The sequence below is a fragment of the Trypanosoma melophagium genome, assembly GCF_022059095.1.
Source record: "Trypanosoma melophagium isolate St. Kilda chromosome Unknown ctg28segment0, whole genome shotgun sequence".
NCBI lineage: Eukaryota > Euglenozoa > Kinetoplastea > Trypanosomatida > Trypanosomatidae > Trypanosoma > Trypanosoma melophagium.
Genome location: NW_027125159.1, coordinates 196841 through 216759, shown reverse-complemented (window position 1 = coordinate 216759; position 19919 = coordinate 196841). Strand labels below are relative to the sequence as shown.

The following is a 19919-nucleotide window of genomic DNA, read 5'->3' as shown; positions in this document are numbered from 1 at the left end:
CTCAGCATCTGAAGAGCCACGTGAGAGCAGCAGCAGCGCAGAGGCCAGCAGCAGCTCGGCATCTGAAGAGCCACGTGAGAGCAGCAGCAGCGCAGAGGCCAGCAGCAGTTCGGCATCTGAAGAGCCACGTGAGAGCAGCAGCAGCGCAGAGGCCAGCAGCAGTTCGGCATCTGAAGAGCCACGTGAGAGCAGCAGCAGCGCAGAGGCCAGCAGCAGCTCGGCATCTGAAGAGCCACGTGAGAGCAGCAGCAGCGCAGAGGCCAGCAGCAGTTCGGCATCTGAAGAGCCACGTGAGAGCAGCAGCAGCGCAGAGGCCAGCAGCAGTTCGGCATCTGAAGAGCCACGTGAGAGCAGCAGCAGCGCAGAGGCCAGCAGCAGTTCGGCATCTGAAGAGCCACGTGAGAGCAGCAGCAGCGCAGAGGCCAGCAGCAGTTCGGCATCTGAAGAGCCACGTGAGAGCAGCAGCAGCGCAGAGGCCAGCAGCAGTTCGGCATCTGAAGAGCCACGTGAGAGCAGCAGCAGCGCAGAGGCCAGCAGCAGCTCGGCATCTGAAGAGCCACGTGAGAGCAGCAGCAGCGCAGAGGCCAGCAGCAGTTCGGCATCTGAAGAGCCACGTGAGAGCAGCAGCAGCGCAGAGGCCAGCAGCAGCTCGGCATCTGAAGAGCCACGTGAGAGCAGCAGCAGCGCAGAGGCCAGCAGCAGCTCGGCATCTGAAGAGCCACGTGAGAGCAGCAGCAGCGCAGAGGCCAGCAGCAGCTCGGCATCTGAAGAGCCACGTGAGAGCAGCAGCAGCGCAGAGGCCAGCAGCAGCTCGGCATCTGAAGAGCCACGTGAGAGCAGCAGCAGCGCAGAGGCCAGCAGCAGCTCGGCATCTGAAGAGCCACGTGAGAGCAGCAGCAGCGCAGAGGCCAGCAGCAGTTCGGCATCTGAAGAGCCACGTGAGAGCAGCAGCAGCGCAGAGGCCAGCAGCAGCTCGGCATCTGAAGAGCCACGTGAGAGCAGCAGCAGCGCAGAGGCCAGCAGCAGTTCGGCATCTGAAGAGCCACGTGAGAGCAGCAGCAGCGCAGAGGCCAGCAGCAGCTCGGCATCTGAAGAGCCACGTGAGAGCAGCAGCAGCGCAGAGGCCAGCAGCAGCTCGGCATCTGAAGAGCCACGTGAGAGCAGCAGCAGCGCAGAGGCCAGCAGCAGTTCGGCATCTGAAGAGCCACGTGAGAGCAGCAGCAGCGCAGAGGCCAGCAGCAGCTCGGCATCTGAAGAGCCACGTGAGAGCAGCAGCAGCGCAGAGGCCAGCAGCAGTTCGGCATCTGAAGAGCCACGTGAGAGCAGCAGCAGCGCAGAGGCCAGCAGCAGTTCGGCATCTGAAGAGCCACGTGAGAGCAGCAGCAGCGCAGAGGCCAGCAGCAGTTCGGCATCTGAAGAGCCACGTGAGAGCAGCAGCAGCGCAGAGGCCAGCAGCAGCTCGGCATCTGAAGAGCCACGTGAGAGCAGCAGCAGCGCAGAGGCCAGCAGCAGTTCGGCATCTGAAGAGCCACGTGAGAGCAGCAGCAGCGCAGAGGCCAGCAGCAGTTCGGCATCTGAAGAGCCACGTGAGAGCAGCAGCAGCGCAGAGGCCAGCAGCAGTTCGGCATCTGAAGAGCCACGTGAGAGCAGCAGCAGCGCAGAGGCCAGCAGCAGCTCGGCATCTGAAGAGCCACGTGAGAGCAGCAGCAGCGCAGAGGCCAGCAGCAGCTCGGCATCTGAAGAGCCACGTGAGAGCAGCAGCAGCGCAGAGGCCAGCAGCAGTTCGGCATCTGAAGAGCCACGTGAGAGCAGCAGCAGCGCAGAGGCCAGCAGCAGTTCGGCATCTGAAGAGCCACGTGAGAGCAGCAGCAGCGCAGAGGCCAGCAGCAGTTCGGCATCTGAAGAGCCACGTGAGAGCAGCAGCAGCGCAGAGGCCAGCAGCAGCTCGGCATCTGAAGAGCCACGTGAGAGCAGCAGCAGCGCAGAGGCCAGCAGCAGTTCGGCATCTGAAGAGCCACGTGAGAGCAGCAGCAGCGCAGAGGCCAGCAGCAGCTCGGCATCTGAAGAGCCACGTGAGAGCAGCAGCAGCGCAGAGGCCAGCAGCAGTTCGGCATCTGAAGAGCCACGTGAGAGCAGCAGCAGCGCAGAGGCCAGCAGCAGCTCGGCATCTGAAGAGCCACGTGAGAGCAGCAGCAGCGCAGAGGCCAGCAGCAGTTCGGCATCTGAAGAGCCACGTGAGAGCAGCAGCAGCGCAGAGGCCAGCAGCAGTTCGGCATCTGAAGAGCCACGTGAGAGCAGCAGCAGCGCAGAGGCCAGCAGCAGCTCGGCATCTGAAGAGCCACGTGAGAGCAGCAGCAGCGCAGAGGCCAGCAGCAGTTCGGCATCTGAAGAGCCACGTGAGAGCAGCAGCAGCGCAGAGGCCAGCAGCAGCTCGGCATCTGAAGAGCCACGTGAGAGCAGCAGCAGCGCAGAGGCCAGCAGCAGCTCGGCATCTGAAGAGCCACGTGAGAGCAGCAGCAGCGCAGAGGCCAGCAGCAGTTCGGCATCTGAAGAGCCACGTGAGAGCAGCAGCAGCGCAGAGGCCAGCAGCAGCTCGGCATCTGAAGAGCCACGTGAGAGCAGCAGCAGCGCAGAGGCCAGCAGCAGCTCGGCATCTGAAGAGCCACGTGAGAGCAGCAGCAGCGCAGAGGCCAGCAGCAGTTCGGCATCTGAAGAGCCACGTGAGAGCAGCAGCAGCGCAGAGGCCAGCAGCAGCTCGGCATCTGAAGAGCCACGTGAGAGCAGCAGCAGCGCAGAGGCCAGCAGCAGTTCGGCATCTGAAGAGCCACGTGAGAGCAGCAGCAGCGCAGAGGCCAGCAGCAGTTCGGCATCTGAAGAGCCACGTGAGAGCAGCAGCAGCGCAGAGGCCAGCAGCAGTTCGGCATCTGAAGAGCCACGTGAGAGCAGCAGCAGCGCAGAGGCCAGCAGCAGCTCGGCATCTGAAGAGCCACGTGAGCAGCAGCAGCGCAGAGGCCAGCAGCAGTTCGGCATCTGAAGAGCCACGTGAGAGCAGCAGCAGCGCAGAGGCCAGCAGCAGCTCGGCATCTGAAGAGCCACGTGAGAGCAGCAGCAGCGCAGAGGCCAGCAGCAGCTCGGCATCTGAAGAGCCACGTGAGAGCAGCAGCAGCGCAGAGGCCAGCAGCAGCTCGGCATCTGAAGAGCCACGTGAGAGCAGCAGCAGCGCAGAGGCCAGCAGCAGCTCGGCATCTGAAGAGCCACGTGAGAGCAGCAGCAGCGCAGAGGCCAGCAGCAGTTCGGCATCTGAAGAGCCACGTGAGAGCAGCAGCAGCGCAGAGGCCAGCAGCAGTTCGGCATCTGAAGAGCCACGTGAGAGCAGCAGCAGCGCAGAGGCCAGCAGCAGCTCGGCATCTGAAGAGCCACGTGAGAGCAGCAGCAGCGCAGAGGCCAGCAGCAGTTCGGCATCTGAAGAGCCACGTGAGAGCAGCAGCGCAGAAGCCAGCAGCAGCTCAGCATCTGAAGAGCCACGTGAGAGCAGCAGCAGCGCAGAGGCCAGCAGCAGTTCGGCATCTGAAGAGCCACGTGAGAGCAGCAGCAGCGCAGAGGCCAGCAGCAGCTCGGCATCTGAAGAGCCACGTGAGAGCAGCAGCAGCGCAGAGGCCAGCAGCAGCTCGGCATCTGAAGAGCCACGTGAGAGCAGCAGCAGCGCAGAGGCCAGCAGCAGTTCGGCATCTGAAGAGCCACGTGAGAGCAGCAGCAGCGCAGAGGGCCAGCAGCAGTTCGGCATCTGAAGAGCCACGTGAGAGCAGCAGCAGCGCAGAGGCCAGCAGCAGCTCGGCATCTGAAGAGCCACGTGAGAGCAGCAGCAGCGCAGAGGCCAGCAGCAGCTCGGCATCTGAAGAGCCACGTGAGAGCAGCAGCAGCGCAGAGGCCAGCAGCAGTTCGGCATCTGAAGAGCCACGTGAGAGCAGCAGCAGCGCAGAGGCCAGCAGCAGCTCGGCATCTGAAGAGCCACGTGAGAGCAGCAGCAGCGCAGAGGCCAGCAGCAGTTCGGCATCTGAAGAGCCACGTGAGAGCAGCAGCAGCGCAGAGGCCAGCAGCAGTTCGGCATCTGAAGAGCCACGTGAGAGCAGCAGCAGCGCAGAGGCCAGCAGCAGTTCGGCATCTGAAGAGCCACGTGAGAGCAGCAGCAGCGCAGAGGCCAGCAGCAGCTCGGCATCTGAAGAGCCACGTGAGAGCAGCAGCAGCGCAGAGGCCAGCAGCAGTTCGGCATCTGAAGAGCCACGTGAGAGCAGCAGCAGCGCAGAGGCCAGCAGCAGCTCGGCATCTGAAGAGCCACGTGAGAGCAGCAGCAGCGCAGAGGCCAGCAGCAGTTCGGCATCTGAAGAGCCACGTGAGAGCAGCAGCAGCGCAGAGGCCAGCAGCAGTTCGGCATCTGAAGAGCCACGTGAGAGCAGCAGCAGCGCAGAGGCCAGCAGCAGTTCGGCATCTGAAGAGCCACGTGAGAGCAGCAGCAGCGCAGAGGCCAGCAGCAGTTCGGCATCTGAAGAGCCACGTGAGAGCAGCAGCAGCGCAGAGGCCAGCAGCAGTTCGGCATCTGAAGAGCCACGTGAGAGCAGCAGCAGCGCAGAGGCCAGCAGCAGTTCGGCATCTGAAGAGCCACGTGAGAGCAGCAGCAGCGCAGAGGCCAGCAGCAGCTCGGCATCTGAAGAGCCACGTGAGAGCAGCAGCAGCGCAGAGGCCAGCAGCAGTTCGGCATCTGAAGAGCCACGTGAGAGCAGCAGCAGCGCAGAGGCCAGCAGCAGCTCGGCATCTGAAGAGCCACGTGAGAGCAGCAGCAGCGCAGAGGCCAGCAGCAGCTCGGCATCTGAAGAGCCACGTGAGAGCAGCAGCAGCGCAGAGGCCAGCAGCAGCTCGGCATCTGAAGAGCCACGTGAGAGCAGCAGCAGCGCAGAGGCCAGCAGCAGTTCGGCATCTGAAGAGCCACGTGAGAGCAGCAGCAGCGCAGAGGCCAGCAGCAGTTCGGCATCTGAAGAGCCACGTGAGAGCAGCAGCAGCGCAGAGGCCAGCAGCAGTTCGGCATCTGAAGAGCCACGTGAGAGCAGCAGCAGCGCAGAGGCCAGCAGCAGCTCGGCATCTGAAGAGCCACGTGAGAGCAGCAGCAGCGCAGAGGCCAGCAGCAGCTCGGCATCTGAAGAGCCACGTGAGAGCAGCAGCAGCGCAGAGGCCAGCAGCAGTTCGGCATCTGAAGAGCCACGTGAGAGCAGCAGCAGCGCAGAGGCCAGCAGCAGTTCGGCATCTGAAGAGCCACGTGAGAGCAGCAGCAGCGCAGAGGCCAGCAGCAGTTCGGCATCTGAAGAGCCACGTGAGAGCAGCAGCAGCGCAGAGGCCAGCAGCAGTTCGGCATCTGAAGAGCCACGTGAGAGCAGCAGCAGCGCAGAGGCCAGCAGCAGCTCGGCATCTGAAGAGCCACGTGAGAGCAGCAGCAGCGCAGAGGCCAGCAGCAGTTCGGCATCTGAAGAGCCACGTGAGAGCAGCAGCAGCGCAGAGGCCAGCAGCAGTTCGGCATCTGAAGAGCCACGTGAGAGCAGCAGCAGCGCAGAGGCCAGCAGCAGTTCGGCATCTGAAGAGCCACGTGAGAGCAGCAGCAGCGCAGAGGCCAGCAGCAGTTCGGCATCTGAAGAGCCACGTGAGAGCAGCAGCAGCGCAGAGGCCAGCAGCAGTTCGGCATCTGAAGAGCCACGTGAGAGCAGCAGCAGCGCAGAGGCCAGCAGCAGTTCGGCATCTGAAGAGCCACGTGAGAGCAGCAGCAGCGCAGAGGCCAGCAGCAGTTCGGCATCTGAAGAGCCACGTGAGAGCAGCAGCAGCGCAGAGGCCAGCAGCAGTTCGGCATCTGAAGAGCCACGTGAGAGCAGCAGCAGCGCAGAGGCCAGCAGCAGCTCGGCATCTGAAGAGCCACGTGAGAGCAGCAGCAGCGCAGAGGCCAGCAGCAGTTCGGCATCTGAAGAGCCACGTGAGAGCAGCAGCAGCGCAGAGGCCAGCAGCAGTTCGGCATCTGAAGAGCCACGTGAGAGCAGCAGCAGCGCAGAGGCCAGCAGCAGCTCGGCATCTGAAGAGCCACGTGAGAGCAGCAGCAGCGCAGAGGCCAGCAGCAGTTCGGCATCTGAAGAGCCACGTGAGAGCAGCAGCAGCGCAGAGGCCAGCAGCAGTTCGGCATCTGAAGAGCCACGTGAGAGCAGCAGCAGCGCAGAGGCCAGCAGCAGTTCGGCATCTGAAGAGCCACGTGAGAGCAGCAGCAGCGCAGAGGCCAGCAGCAGTTCGGCATCTGAAGAGCCACGTGAGAGCAGCAGCAGCGCAGAGGCCAGCAGCAGCTCGGCATCTGAAGAGCCACGTGAGAGCAGCAGCAGCGCAGAGGCCAGCAGCAGCTCGGCATCTGAAGAGCCACGTGAGAGCAGCAGCAGCGCAGAGGCCAGCAGCAGTTCGGCATCTGAAGAGCCACGTGAGAGCAGCAGCAGCGCAGAGGCCAGCAGCAGTTCGGCATCTGAAGAGCCACGTGAGAGCAGCAGCAGCGCAGAGGCCAGCAGCAGCTCGGCATCTGAAGAGCCACGTGAGAGCAGCAGCAGCGCAGAGGCCAGCAGCAGTTCGGCATCTGAAGAGCCACGTGAGAGCAGCAGCAGCGCAGAGGCCAGCAGCAGTTCGGCATCTGAAGAGCCACGCAGCAGCTCGGCATCTGAAGAGCCACGTGAGAGCAGCAGCAGCGCAGAGGCCAGCAGCAGCTCGGCATCTGAAGAGCCACGTGAGAGCAGCAGCAGCGCAGAGGCCAGCAGCAGTTCGGCATCTGAAGAGCCACGTGAGAGCAGCAGCAGCGCAGAGGCCAGCAGCAGTTCGGCATCTGAAGAGCCACGTGAGAGCAGCAGCAGCGCAGAGGCCAGCAGCAGCTCGGCATCTGAAGAGCCACGTGAGAGCAGCAGCAGCGCAGAGGCCAGCAGCAGTTCGGCATCTGAAGAGCCACGTGAGAGCAGCAGCAGCGCAGAGGCCAGCAGCAGCTCGGCATCTGAAGAGCCACGTGAGAGCAGCAGCGCAGAGGCCAGCAGCAGTTCGGCATCTGAAGAGCCACGTGAGAGCAGCAGCAGCGCAGAGGCCAGCAGCAGCTCGGCATCTGAAGAGCCACGTGAGAGCAGCAGCAGCGCAGAGGCCAGCAGCAGCTCGGCATCTGAAGAGCCACGTGAGAGCAGCAGCAGCGCAGAGGCCAGCAGCAGTTCGGCATCTGAAGAGCCACGTGAGAGCAGCAGCAGCGCAGAGGCCAGCAGCAGCTCGGCATCTGAAGAGCCACGTGAGAGCAGCAGCAGCGCAGAGGCCAGCAGCAGTTCGGCATCTGAAGAGCCACGTGAGAGCAGCAGCAGCAGCGCAGAGGCCAGCAGCAGCTCGGCATCTGAAGAGCCACGTGAGAGCAGCAGCAGCGCAGAGGCCAGCAGCAGTTCGGCATCTGAAGAGCCACGTGAGAGCAGCAGCGCAGAGGCCAGCAGCAGTTCGGCATCTGAAGAGCCACGTGAGAGCAGCAGCAGCGCAGAGGCCAGCAGCAGTTCGGCATCTGAAGAGCCACGTGAGAGCAGCAGCAGCGCAGAGGCCAGCAGCAGTTCGGCATCTGAAGAGCCACGTGAGAGCAGCAGCAGCGCAGAGGCCAGCAGCAGTTCGGCATCTGAAGAGCCACGTGAGAGCAGCAGCAGCGCAGAGGCCAGCAGCAGCTCGGCATCTGAAGAGCCACGTGAGAGCAGCAGCAGCGCAGAGGCCAGCAGCAGTTCGGCATCTGAAGAGCCACGTGAGAGCAGCAGCAGCGCAGAGGCCAGCAGCAGTTCGGCATCTGAAGAGCCACGTGAGAGCAGCAGCAGCGCAGAGGCCAGCAGCAGCTCGGCATCTGAAGAGCCACGTGAGAGCAGCAGCAGCGCAGAGGCCAGCAGCAGTTCGGCATCTGAAGAGCCACGTGAGAGCAGCAGCAGCGCAGAGGCCAGCAGCAGCTCGGCATCTGAAGAGCCACGTGAGAGCAGCAGCAGCGCAGAGGCCAGCAGCAGTTCGGCATCTGAAGAGCCACGTGAGAGCAGCAGCAGCGCAGAGGCCAGCAGCAGTTCGGCATCTGAAGAGCCACGTGAGAGCAGCAGCAGCGCAGAGGCCAGCAGCAGTTCGGCATCTGAAGAGCCACGTGAGAGCAGCAGCAGCGCAGAGGCCAGCAGCAGTTCGGCATCTGAAGAGCCACGTGAGAGCAGCAGCAGCGCAGAGGCCAGCAGCAGTTCGGCATCTGAAGAGCCACGTGAGAGCAGCAGCAGCGCAGAGGCCAGCAGCAGCTCGGCATCTGAAGAGCCACGTGAGAGCAGCAGCAGCGCAGAGGCCAGCAGCAGCTCGGCATCTGAAGAGCCACGTGAGAGCAGCAGCAGCGCAGAGGCCAGCAGCAGTTCGGCATCTGAAGAGCCACGTGAGAGCAGCAGCAGCGCAGAGGCCAGCAGCAGTTCGGCATCTGAAGAGCCACGTGAGAGCAGCAGCAGCGCAGAGGCCAGCAGCAGTTCGGCATCTGAAGAGCCACGTGAGAGCAGCAGCAGCGCAGAGGCCAGCAGCAGCTCGGCATCTGAAGAGCCACGTGAGAGCAGCAGCAGCGCAGAGGCCAGCAGCAGTTCGGCATCTGAAGAGCCACGTGAGAGCAGCAGCAGCGCAGAGGCCAGCAGCAGTTCGGCATCTGAAGAGCCACGTGAGAGCAGCAGCAGCGCAGAGGCCAGCAGCAGCTCGGCATCTGAAGAGCCACGTGAGAGCAGCAGCAGCGCAGAGGCCAGCAGCAGTTCGGCATCTGAAGAGCCACGTGAGAGCAGCAGCAGCGCAGAGGCCAGCAGCAGCTCGGCATCTGAAGAGCCACGTGAGAGCAGCAGCAGCGCAGAGGCCAGCAGCAGTTCGGCATCTGAAGAGCCACGTGAGAGCAGCAGCAGCGCAGAGGCCAGCAGCAGCTCGGCATCTGAAGAGCCACGTGAGAGCAGCAGCAGCGCAGAGGCCAGCAGCAGTTCGGCATCTGAAGAGCCACGTGAGAGCAGCAGCAGCGCAGAGGCCAGCAGCAGTTCGGCATCTGAAGAGCCACGTGAGAGCAGCAGCAGCGCAGAGGCCAGCAGCAGCTCGGCATCTGAAGAGCCACGTGAGAGCAGCAGCAGCGCAGAGGCCAGCAGCAGTTCGGCATCTGAAGAGCCACGTGAGAGCAGCAGCAGCGCAGAGGCCAGCAGCAGCTCGGCATCTGAAGAGCCACGTGAGAGCAGCAGCAGCGCAGAGGCCAGCAGCAGTTCGGCATCTGAAGAGCCACGTGAGAGCAGCAGCAGCGCAGAGGCCAGCAGCAGTTCGGCATCTGAAGAGCCACGTGAGAGCAGCAGCAGCGCAGAGGCCAGCAGCAGTTCGGCATCTGAAGAGCCACGTGAGAGCAGCAGCAGCGCAGAGGCCAGCAGCAGTTCGGCATCTGAAGAGCCACGTGAGAGCAGCAGCAGCGCAGAGGCCAGCAGCAGTTCGGCATCTGAAGAGCCACGTGAGAGCAGCAGCAGCGCAGAGGCCAGCAGCAGTTCGGCATCTGAAGAGCCACGTGAGAGCAGCAGCAGCGCAGAGGCCAGCAGCAGTTCGGCATCTGAAGAGCCACGTGAGAGCAGCAGCAGCGCAGAGGCCAGCAGCAGTTCGGCATCTGAAGAGCCACGTGAGAGCAGCAGCAGCGCAGAGGCCAGCAGCAGCTCGGCATCTGAAGAGCCACGTGAGGCAGCAGCAGCGCAGAGGCCAGCAGCAGTTCGGCATCTGAAGAGCCACGTGAGAGCAGCAGCAGCGCAGAGGCCAGCAGCAGTTCGGCATCTGAAGAGCCACGTGAGAGCAGCAGCAGCGCAGAGGCCAGCAGCAGTTCGGCATCTGAAGAGCCACGTGAGAGCAGCAGCAGCGCAGAGGCCAGCAGCAGCTCGGCATCTGAAGAGCCACGTGAGAGCAGCAGCAGCGCAGAGGCCAGCAGCAGTTCGGCATCTGAAGAGCCACGTGAGAGCAGCAGCAGCGCAGAGGCCAGCAGCAGCTCGGCATCTGAAGAGCCACGTGAGAGCAGCAGCAGCGCAGAGGCCAGCAGCAGTTCGGCATCTGAAGAGCCACGTGAGAGCAGCAGCAGCGCAGAGGCCAGCAGCAGTTCGGCATCTGAAGAGCCACGTGAGAGCAGCAGCAGCGCAGAGGCCAGCAGCAGTTCGGCATCTGAAGAGCCACGTGAGAGCAGCAGCAGCGCAGAGGCCAGCAGCAGCTCGGCATCTGAAGAGCCACGTGAGAGCAGCAGCAGCGCAGAGGCCAGCAGCAGTTCGGCATCTGAAGAGCCACGTGAGAGCAGCAGCAGCGCAGAGGCCAGCAGCAGTTCGGCATCTGAAGAGCCACGTGAGAGCAGCAGCAGCGCAGAGGCCAGCAGCAGTTCGGCATCTGAAGAGCCACGTGAGAGCAGCAGCAGCGCAGAGGCCAGCAGCAGTTCGGCATCTGAAGAGCCACGTGAGAGCAGCAGCAGCGCAGAGGCCAGCAGCAGCTCGGCATCTGAAGAGCCACGTGAGAGCAGCAGCAGCGCAGAGGCCAGCAGCAGTTCGGCATCTGAAGAGCCACGTGAGAGCAGCAGCAGCGCAGAGGCCAGCAGCAGCTCGGCATCTGAAGAGCCACGTGAGAGCAGCAGCAGCGCAGAGGCCAGCAGCAGTTCGGCATCTGAAGAGCCACGTGAGAGCAGCAGCAGCGCAGAGGCCAGCAGCAGTTCGGCATCTGAAGAGCCACGTGAGAGCAGCAGCAGCGCAGAGGCCAGCAGCAGCTCGGCATCTGAAGAGCCACGTGAGAGCAGCAGCAGCGCAGAGGCCAGCAGCAGTTCGGCATCTGAAGAGCCACGTGAGAGCAGCAGCAGCGCAGAGGCCAGCAGCAGCTCGGCATCTGAAGAGCCACGTGAGAGCAGCAGCAGCGCAGAGGCCAGCAGCAGTTCGGCATCTGAAGAGCCACGTGAGAGCAGCAGCAGCGCAGAGGCCAGCAGCAGTTCGGCATCTGAAGAGCCACGTGAGAGCAGCAGCAGCGCAGAGGCCAGCAGCAGTTCGGCATCTGAAGAGCCACGTGAGAGCAGCAGCAGCGCAGAGGCCAGCAGCAGCTCGGCATCTGAAGAGCCACGTGAGAGCAGCAGCAGCGCAGAGGCCAGCAGCAGCTCGGCATCTGAAGAGCCACGTGAGAGCAGCAGCAGCGCAGAGGCCAGCAGCAGTTCGGCATCTGAAGAGCCACGTGAGAGCAGCAGCAGCGCAGAGGCCAGCAGCAGTTCGGCATCTGAAGAGCCACGTGAGAGCAGCAGCGCAGAGGCCAGCAGCAGTTCGGCATCTGAAGAGCCACGTGAGAGCAGCAGCAGCGCAGAGGCCAGCAGCAGTTCGGCATCTGAAGAGCCACGTGAGAGCAGCAGCAGCGCAGAGGCCAGCAGCAGTTCGGCATCTGAAGAGCCACGTGAGAGCAGCAGCAGCGCAGAGGCCAGCAGCAGTTCGGCATCTGAAGAGCCACGTGAGAGCAGCAGCAGCGCAGAGGCCAGCAGCAGCTCGGCATCTGAAGAGCCACGTGAGAGCAGCAGCAGCGCAGAGGCCAGCAGCAGCTCGGCATCTGAAGAGCCACGTGAGAGCAGCAGCAGCGCAGAGGCCAGCAGCAGCAGCGCAGAGGCCAGCAGCAGTTCGGCATCTGAAGAGCCACGTGAGAGCAGCAGCAGCGCAGAGGCCAGCAGCAGTTCGGCATCTGAAGAGCCACGTGAGAGCAGCAGCAGCGCAGAGGCCAGCAGCAGTTCGGCATCTGAAGAGCCACGTGAGAGCAGCAGCAGCGCAGAGGCCAGCAGCAGTTCGGCATCTGAAGAGCCACGTGAGAGCAGCAGCAGCGCAGAGGCCAGCAGCAGTTCGGCATCTGAAGAGCCACGTGAGAGCAGCAGCAGCGCAGAGGCCAGCAGCAGTTCGGCATCTGAAGAGCCACGTGAGAGCAGCAGCAGCGCAGAGGCCAGCAGCAGTTCGGCATCTGAAGAGCCACGTGAGAGCAGCAGCAGCGCAGAGGCCAGCAGCAGCTCGGCATCTGAAGAGCCACGTGAGAGCAGCAGCAGCGCAGAGGCCAGCAGCAGCTCGGCATCTGAAGAGCCACGTGAGAGCAGCAGCAGCGCAGAGGCCAGCAGCAGCTCGGCATCTGAAGAGCCACGTGAGAGCAGCAGCAGCGCAGAGGCCAGCAGCAGTTCGGCATCTGAAGAGCCACGTGAGAGCAGCAGCAGCGCAGAGGCCAGCAGCAGTTCGGCATCTGAAGAGCCACGTGAGAGCAGCAGCAGCGCAGAGGCCAGCAGCAGCTCGGCATCTGAAGAGCCACGTGAGAGCAGCAGCAGCGCAGAGGCCAGCAGCAGTTCGGCATCTGAAGAGCCACGTGAGAGCAGCAGCAGCGCAGAGGCCAGCAGCAGTTCGGCATCTGAAGAGCCACGTGAGAGCAGCAGCAGCGCAGAGGCCAGCAGCAGTTCGGCATCTGAAGAGCCACGTGAGAGCAGCAGCAGCGCAGAGGCCAGCAGCAGTTCGGCATCTGAAGAGCCACGTGAGAGCAGCAGCAGCGCAGAGGCCAGCAGCAGCTCGGCATCTGAAGAGCCACGTGAGAGCAGCAGCAGCGCAGAGGCCAGCAGCAGCTCGGCATCTGAAGAGCCACGTGAGAGCAGCAGCAGCGCAGAGGCCAGCAGCAGTTCGGCATCTGAAGAGCCACGTGAGAGCAGCAGCAGCGCAGAGGCCAGCAGCAGCTCGGCATCTGAAGAGCCACGTGAGAGCAGCAGCAGCGCAGAGGCCAGCAGCAGTTCGGCATCTGAAGAGCCACGTGAGAGCAGCAGCAGCGCAGAGGCCAGCAGCAGTTCGGCATCTGAAGAGCCACGTGAGAGCAGCAGCAGCGCAGAGGCCAGCAGCAGTTCGGCATCTGAAGAGCCACGTGAGAGCAGCAGCAGCGCAGAGGCCAGCAGCAGTTCGGCATCTGAAGAGCCACGTGAGAGCAGCAGCAGCGCAGAGGCCAGCAGCAGTTCGGCATCTGAAGAGCCACGTGAGAGCAGCAGCAGCGCAGAGGCCAGCAGCAGCTCGGCATCTGAAGAGCCACGTGAGAGCAGCAGCAGCGCAGAGGCCAGCAGCAGCTCGGCATCTGAAGAGCCACGTGAGAGCAGCAGCAGCGCAGAGGCCAGCAGCAGTTCGGCATCTGAAGAGCCACGTGAGAGCAGCAGCAGCGCAGAGGCCAGCAGCAGCTCGGCATCTGAAGAGCCACGTGAGAGCAGCAGCAGCGCAGAGGCCAGCAGCAGTTCGGCATCTGAAGAGCCACGTGAGAGCAGCAGCAGCGCAGAGGCCAGCAGCAGTTCGGCATCTGAAGAGCCACGTGAGAGCAGCAGCAGCGCAGAGGCCAGCAGCAGCTCAGCATCTGAAGAGCCACGTGAGAGCAGCAGCAGCGCAGAGGCCAGCAGCAGTTCGGCATCTGAAGAGCCACGTGAGAGCAGCAGCAGCGCAGAGGCCAGCAGCAGTTCGGCATCTGAAGAGCCACGTGAGAGCAGCAGCAGCGCAGAGGCCAGCAGCAGCTCGGCATCTGAAGAGCCACGTGAGAGCAGCAGCAGCGCAGAGGCCAGCAGCAGTTCGGCATCTGAAGAGCCACGTGAGAGCAGCAGCAGCGCAGAGGCCAGCAGCAGTTCGGCATCTGAAGAGCCACGTGAGAGCAGCAGCAGCGCAGAGGCCAGCAGCAGCTCGGCATCTGAAGAGCCACGTGAGAGCAGCAGCAGCGCAGAGGCCAGCAGCAGTTCGGCATCTGAAGAGCCACGTGAGAGCAGCAGCAGCGCAGAGGCCAGCAGCAGTTCGGCATCTGAAGAGCCACGTGAGAGCAGCAGCAGCGCAGAGGCCAGCAGCAGTTCGGCATCTGAAGAGCCACGTGAGAGCAGCAGCAGCGCAGAGGCCAGCAGCAGTTCGGCATCTGAAGAGCCACGTGAGAGCAGCAGCAGCGCAGAGGCCAGCAGCAGTTCGGCATCTGAAGAGCCACGTGAGAGCAGCAGCAGCGCAGAGGCCAGCAGCAGTTCGGCATCTGAAGAGCCACGTGAGAGCAGCAGCAGCGCAGAGGCCAGCAGCAGTTCGGCATCTGAAGAGCCACGTGAGAGCAGCAGCAGCGCAGAGGCCAGCAGCAGCTCGGCATCTGAAGAGCCACGTGAGAGCAGCAGCAGCGCAGAGGCCAGCAGCAGCTCGGCATCTGAAGAGCCACGTGAGAGCAGCAGCAGCGCAGAGGCCAGCAGCAGTTCGGCATCTGAAGAGCCACGTGAGAGCAGCAGCAGCGCAGAGGCCAGCAGCAGTTCGGCATCTGAAGAGCCACGTGAGAGCAGCAGCAGCGCAGAGGCCAGCAGCAGTTCGGCATCTGAAGAGCCACGTGAGAGCAGCAGCAGCGCAGAGGCCAGCAGCAGCTCAGCATCTGAAGAGCCACGTGAGAGCAGCAGCAGCGCAGAGGCCAGCAGCAGTTCGGCATCTGAAGAGCCACGTGAGAGCAGCAGCAGCGCAGAGGCCAGCAGCAGTTCGGCATCTGAAGAGCCACGTGAGAGCAGCAGCAGCGCAGAGGCCAGCAGCAGTTCGGCATCTGAAGAGCCACGTGAGAGCAGCAGCAGCGCAGAGGCCAGCAGCAGTTCGGCATCTGAAGAGCCACGTGAGAGCAGCAGCAGCGCAGAGGCCAGCAGCAGCTCGGCATCTGAAGAGCCACGTGAGAGCAGCAGCAGCGCAGAGGCCAGCAGCAGTTCGGCATCTGAAGAGCCACGTGAGAGCAGCAGCAGCGCAGAGGCCAGCAGCAGTTCGGCATCTGAAGAGCCACGTGAGAGCAGCAGCAGCGCAGAGGCCAGCAGCAGTTCGGCATCTGAAGAGCCACGTGAGAGCAGCAGCAGCGCAGAGGCCAGCAGCAGTTCGGCATCTGAAGAGCCACGTGAGAGCAGCAGCAGCGCAGAGGCCAGCAGCAGTTCGGCATCTGAAGAGCCACGTGAGAGCAGCAGCAGCGCAGAGGCCAGCAGCAGTTCGGCATCTGAAGAGCCACGTGAGAGCAGCAGCAGCGCAGAGGCCAGCAGCAGTTCGGCATCTGAAGAGCCACGTGAGAGCAGCAGCAGCGCAGAGGCCAGCAGCAGTTCGGCATCTGAAGAGCCACGTGAGAGCAGCAGCAGCGCAGAGGCCAGCAGCAGCTCGGCATCTGAAGAGCCACGTGAGAGCAGCAGCAGCGCAGAGGCCAGCAGCAGCTCGGCATCTGAAGAGCCACGTGAGAGCAGCAGCAGCGCAGAGGCCAGCAGCAGTTCGGCATCTGAAGAGCCACGTGAGAGCAGCAGCAGCGCAGAGGCCAGCAGCAGTTCGGCATCTGAAGAGCCACGTGAGAGCAGCAGCAGCGCAGAGGCCAGCAGCAGCTCGGCATCTGAAGAGCCACGTGAGAGCAGCAGCAGCGCAGAGGCCAGCAGCAGTTCGGCATCTGAAGAGCCACGTGAGAGCAGCAGCAGCGCAGAGGCCAGCAGCAGCTCGGCATCTGAAGAGCCACGTGAGAGCAGCAGCAGCGCAGAGGCCAGCAGCAGTTCGGCATCTGAAGAGCCACGTGAGAGCAGCAGCAGCGCAGAGGCCAGCAGCAGTTCGGCATCTGAAGAGCCACGTGAGAGCAGCAGCAGCGCAGAGGCCAGCAGCAGTTCGGCATCTGAAGAGCCACGTGAGAGCAGCAGCAGCGCAGAGGCCAGCAGCAGTTCGGCATCTGAAGAGCCACGTGAGAGCAGCAGCAGCGCAGAGGCCAGCAGCAGTTCGGCATCTGAAGAGCCACGTGAGAGCAGCAGCAGCGCAGAGGCCAGCAGCAGTTCGGCATCTGAAGAGCCACGTGAGAGCAGCAGCAGCGCAGAGGCCAGCAGCAGCTCGGCATCTGAAGAGCCACGTGAGAGCAGCAGCAGCGCAGAGGCCAGCAGCAGTTCGGCATCTGAAGAGCCACGTGAGAGCAGCAGCAGCGCAGAGGCCAGCAGCAGTTCGGCATCTGAAGAGCCACGTGAGAGCAGCAGCAGCGCAGAGGCCAGCAGCAGTTCGGCATCTGAAGAGCCACGTGAGAGCAGCAGCAGCGCAGAGGCCAGCAGCAGTTCGGCATCTGAAGAGCCACGTGAGAGCAGCAGCAGCGCAGAGGCCAGCAGCAGCTCGGCATCTGAAGAGCCACGTGAGAGCAGCAGCAGCGCAGAGGCCAGCAGCAGTTCGGCATCTGAAGAGCCACGTGAGAGCAGCAGCAGCGCAGAGGCCAGCAGCAGTTCGGCATCTGAAGAGCCACGTGAGAGCAGCAGCAGCGCAGAGGCCAGCAGCAGTTCGGCATCTGAAGAGCCACGTGAGAGCAGCAGCAGCGCAGAGGCCAGCAGCAGTTCGGCATCTGAAGAGCCACGTGAGAGCAGCAGCAGCGCAGAGGCCAGCAGCAGTTCGGCATCTGAAGAGCCACGTGAGAGCAGCAGCAGCGCAGAGGCCAGCAGCAGTTCGGCATCTGAAGAGCCACGTGAGAGCAGCAGCAGCGCAGAGGCCAGCAGCAGTTCGGCATCTGAAGAGCCACGTGAGAGCAGCAGCAGCGCAGAGGCCAGCAGCAGTTCGGCATCTGAAGAGCCACGTGAGAGCAGCAGCAGCGCAGAGGCCAGCAGCAGTTCGGCATCTGAAGAGCCACGTGAGAGCAGCAGCAGCGCAGAGGCCAGCAGCAGTTCGGCATCTGAAGAGCCACGTGAGAGCAGCAGCAGCGCAGAGGCCAGCAGCAGTTCGGCATCTGAAGAGCCACGTGAGAGCAGCAGCAGCGCAGAGGCCAGCAGCAGTTCGGCATCTGAAGAGCCACGTGAGAGCAGCAGCAGCGCAGAGGCCAGCAGCAGTTCGGCATCTGAAGAGCCACGTGAGAGCAGCAGCAGCGCAGAGGCCAGCAGCAGTTCGGCATCTGAAGAGCCACGTGAGCAGCAGCAGCGCAGAGGCCAGCAGCAGTTCGGCATCTGAAGAGCCACGTGAGAGCAGCAGCAGCGCAGAGGCCAGCAGCAGTTCGGCATCTGAAGAGCCACGTGAGAGCAGCAGCAGCGCAGAGGCCAGCAGCAGTTCGGCATCTGAAGAGCCACGTGAGAGCAGCAGCAGCGCAGAGGCCAGCAGCAGTTCGGCATCTGAAGAGCCACGTGAGAGCAGCAGCAGCGCAGAGGCCAGCAGCAGTTCGGCATCTGAAGAGCCACGTGAGAGCAGCAGCAGCGCAGAGGCCAGCAGCAGTTCGGCATCTGAAGAGCCACGTGAGAGCAGCAGCAGCGCAGAGGCCAGCAGCAGTTCGGCATCTGAAGAGCCACGTGAGAGCAGCAGCAGCGCAGAGGCCAGCAGCAGTTCGGCATCTGAAGAGCCACGTGAGAGCAGCAGCAGCGCAGAGGCCAGCAGCAGTTCGGCATCTGAAGAGCCACGTGAGAGCAGCAGCAGCGCAGAGGCCAGCAGCAGTTCGGCATCTGAAGAGCCACGTGAGAGCAGCAGCAGCGCAGAGGCCAGCAGCAGTTCGGCATCTGAAGAGCCACGTGAGAGCAGCAGCAGCGCAGAGGCCAGCAGCAGTTCGGCATCTGAAGAGCCACGTGAGAGCAGCAGCAGCGCAGAGGCCAGCAGCAGTTCGGCATCTGAAGAGCCACGTGAGAGCAGCAGCAGCGCAGAGGCCAGCAGCAGTTCGGCATCTGAAGAGCCACGTGAGAGCAGCAGCAGCGCAGAGGCCAGCAGCAGTTCGGCATCTGAAGAGCCACGTGAGAGCAGCAGCAGCGCAGAGGCCAGCAGCAGTTCGGCATCTGAAGAGCCACGTGAGAGCAGCAGCAGCGCAGAGGCCAGCAGCAGTTCGGCATCTGAAGAGCCACGTGAGAGCAGCAGCAGCGCAGAGGCCAGCAGCAGTTCGGCATCTGAAGAGCCACGTGAGAGCAGCAGCAGCGCAGAGGCCAGCAGCAGTTCGGCATCTGAAGAGCCACGTGAGAGCAGCAGCAGCGCAGAGGCCAGCAGCAGTTCGGCATCTGAAGAGCCACGTGAGAGCAGCAGCAGCGCAGAGGCCAGCAGCAGTTCGGCATCTGAAGAGCCACGTGAGAGCAGCAGCAGCGCAGAGGCCAGCAGCAGTTCGGCATCTGAAGAGCCACGTGAGAGCAGCAGCAGCGCAGAGGCCAGCAGCAGTTCGGCATCTGAAGAGCCACGTGAGAGCAGCAGCAGCGCAGAGGCCAGCAGCAGTTCGGCATCTGAAGAGCCACGTGAGAGCAGCAGCAGCGCAGAGGCCAGCAGCAGTTCGGCATCTGAAGAGCCACGTGAGAGCAGCAGCAGCGCAGAGGCCAGCAGCAGTTCGGCATCTGAAGAGCCACGTGAGAGCAGCAGCAGCGCAGAGGCCAGCAGCAGTTCGGCATCTGAAGAGCCACGTGAGAGCAGCAGCAGCGCAGAGGCCAGCAGCAGTTCGGCATCTGAAGAGCCACGTGAGAGCAGCAGCAGCGCAGAGGCCAGCAGCAGTTCGGCATCTGAAGAGCCACGTGAGAGCAGCAGCAGCGCAGAGGCCAGCAGCAGTTCGGCATCTGAAGAGCCACGTGAGAGCAGCAGCAGCGCAGAGGCCAGCAGCAGTTCGGCATCTGAAGAGCCACGTGAGAGCAGCAGCAGCGCAGAGGCCAGCAGCAGTTCGGCATCTGAAGAGCCACGTGAGAGCAGCAGCAGCGCAGAGGCCAGCAGCAGCTCGGCATCTGAAGAGCCACGTGAGAGCAGCAGCAGCGCAGAGGCCAGCAGCAGTTCGGCATCTGAAGAGCCACGTGAGAGCAGCAGCAGCGCAGAGGCCAGCAGCAGTTCGGCATCTGAAGAGCCACGTGAGAGCAGCAGCAGCGCAGAGGCCAGCAGCAGTTCGGCATCTGAAGAGCCACGTGAGAGCAGCAGCAGCGCAGAGGCCAGCAGCAGTTCGGCATCTGAAGAGCCACGTGAGAGCAGCAGCAGCGCAGAGGCCAGCAGCAGTTCGGCATCTGAAGAGCCACGTGAGAGCAGCAGCAGCGCAGAGGCCAGCAGCAGTTCGGCATCTGAAGAGCCACGTGAGAGCAGCAGCAGCGCAGAGGCCAGCAGCAGTTCGGCATCTGAAGAGCCACGTGAGAGCAGCAGCAGCGCAGAGGCCAGCAGCAGCTCGGCATCTGAAGAGCCACGTGAGAGCAGCAGCAGCGCAGAGGCCAGCAGCAGCTCGGCATCTGAAGAGACATCTGAAGAGCCACGTGAGAGCAGCAGCAGCGCAGAGGCCAGCAGCAGTTCGGCATCTGAAGAGCCACGTGAGAGCAGCAGCAGCGCAGAGGCCAGCAGCAGTTCGGCATCTGAAGAGCCACGTGAGAGCAGCAGCAGCGCAGAGGCCAGCAGCAGTTCGGCATCTGAAGAGCCACGTGAGAGCAGCAGCAGCGCAGAGGCCAGCAGCAGTTCGGCATCTGAAGAGCCACGTGAGAGCAGCAGCAGCGCAGAGGCCAGCAGCAGTTCGGCATCTGAAGAGCCACGTGAGAGCAGCAGCAGCGCAGAGGCCAGCAGCAGTTCGGCATCTGAAGAGCCACGTGAGAGCAGCAGCAGCGCAGAGGCCAGCAGCAGCTCGGCATCTGAAGAGCCACGTGAGAGCAGCAGCAGCGCAGAGGCCAGCAGCAGTTCGGCATCTGAAGAGCCACGTGAGAGCAGCAGCAGCGCAGAGGCCAGCAGCAGTTCGGCATCTGAAGAGCCACGTGAGAGCAGCAGCAGCGCAGAGGCCAGCAGCAGTTCGGCATCTGAAGAGCCACGTGAGAGCAGCAGCAGCGCAGAGGCCAGCAGCAGTTCGGCATCTGAAGAGCCACGTGAGAGCAGCAGCAGCGCAGAGGCCAGCAGCAGTTCGGCATCTGAAGAGCCACGTGAGAGCAGCAGCAGCGCAGAGGCCAGCAGCAG

General features: G+C 63.5%; 2 protein-coding genes across 2 annotated transcripts; both read right to left on the bottom strand.

The window, feature by feature from the left end:
- Position 1: 1 nt before the first annotated feature.
- LSM04_009353 (uncharacterized protein) lies at positions 2-3462 on the bottom strand (the record flags this gene model as incomplete). The annotated part of the gene is made up of 2 exons (XM_067330718.1): positions 2-54; positions 129-3462. The coding sequence occupies 2 exons, from the start codon at positions 3460-3462 to the stop codon at positions 2-4; spliced, it is 3387 nt and encodes a 1128-aa protein (XP_067190358.1).
- Positions 3463-3506: 44 nt separating this feature from the next.
- On the bottom strand, positions 3507-19873 carry LSM04_003877 (uncharacterized protein; the record flags this gene model as incomplete). Its single annotated transcript, XM_067330707.1, has 2 exons — positions 3507-9748; positions 9814-19873. 2 exons carry the CDS (start codon positions 19871-19873, stop codon positions 3507-3509), a joined length of 16302 nt encoding a protein of 5433 aa, XP_067190303.1.
- Positions 19874-19919: the final 46 nt, after the last annotated feature.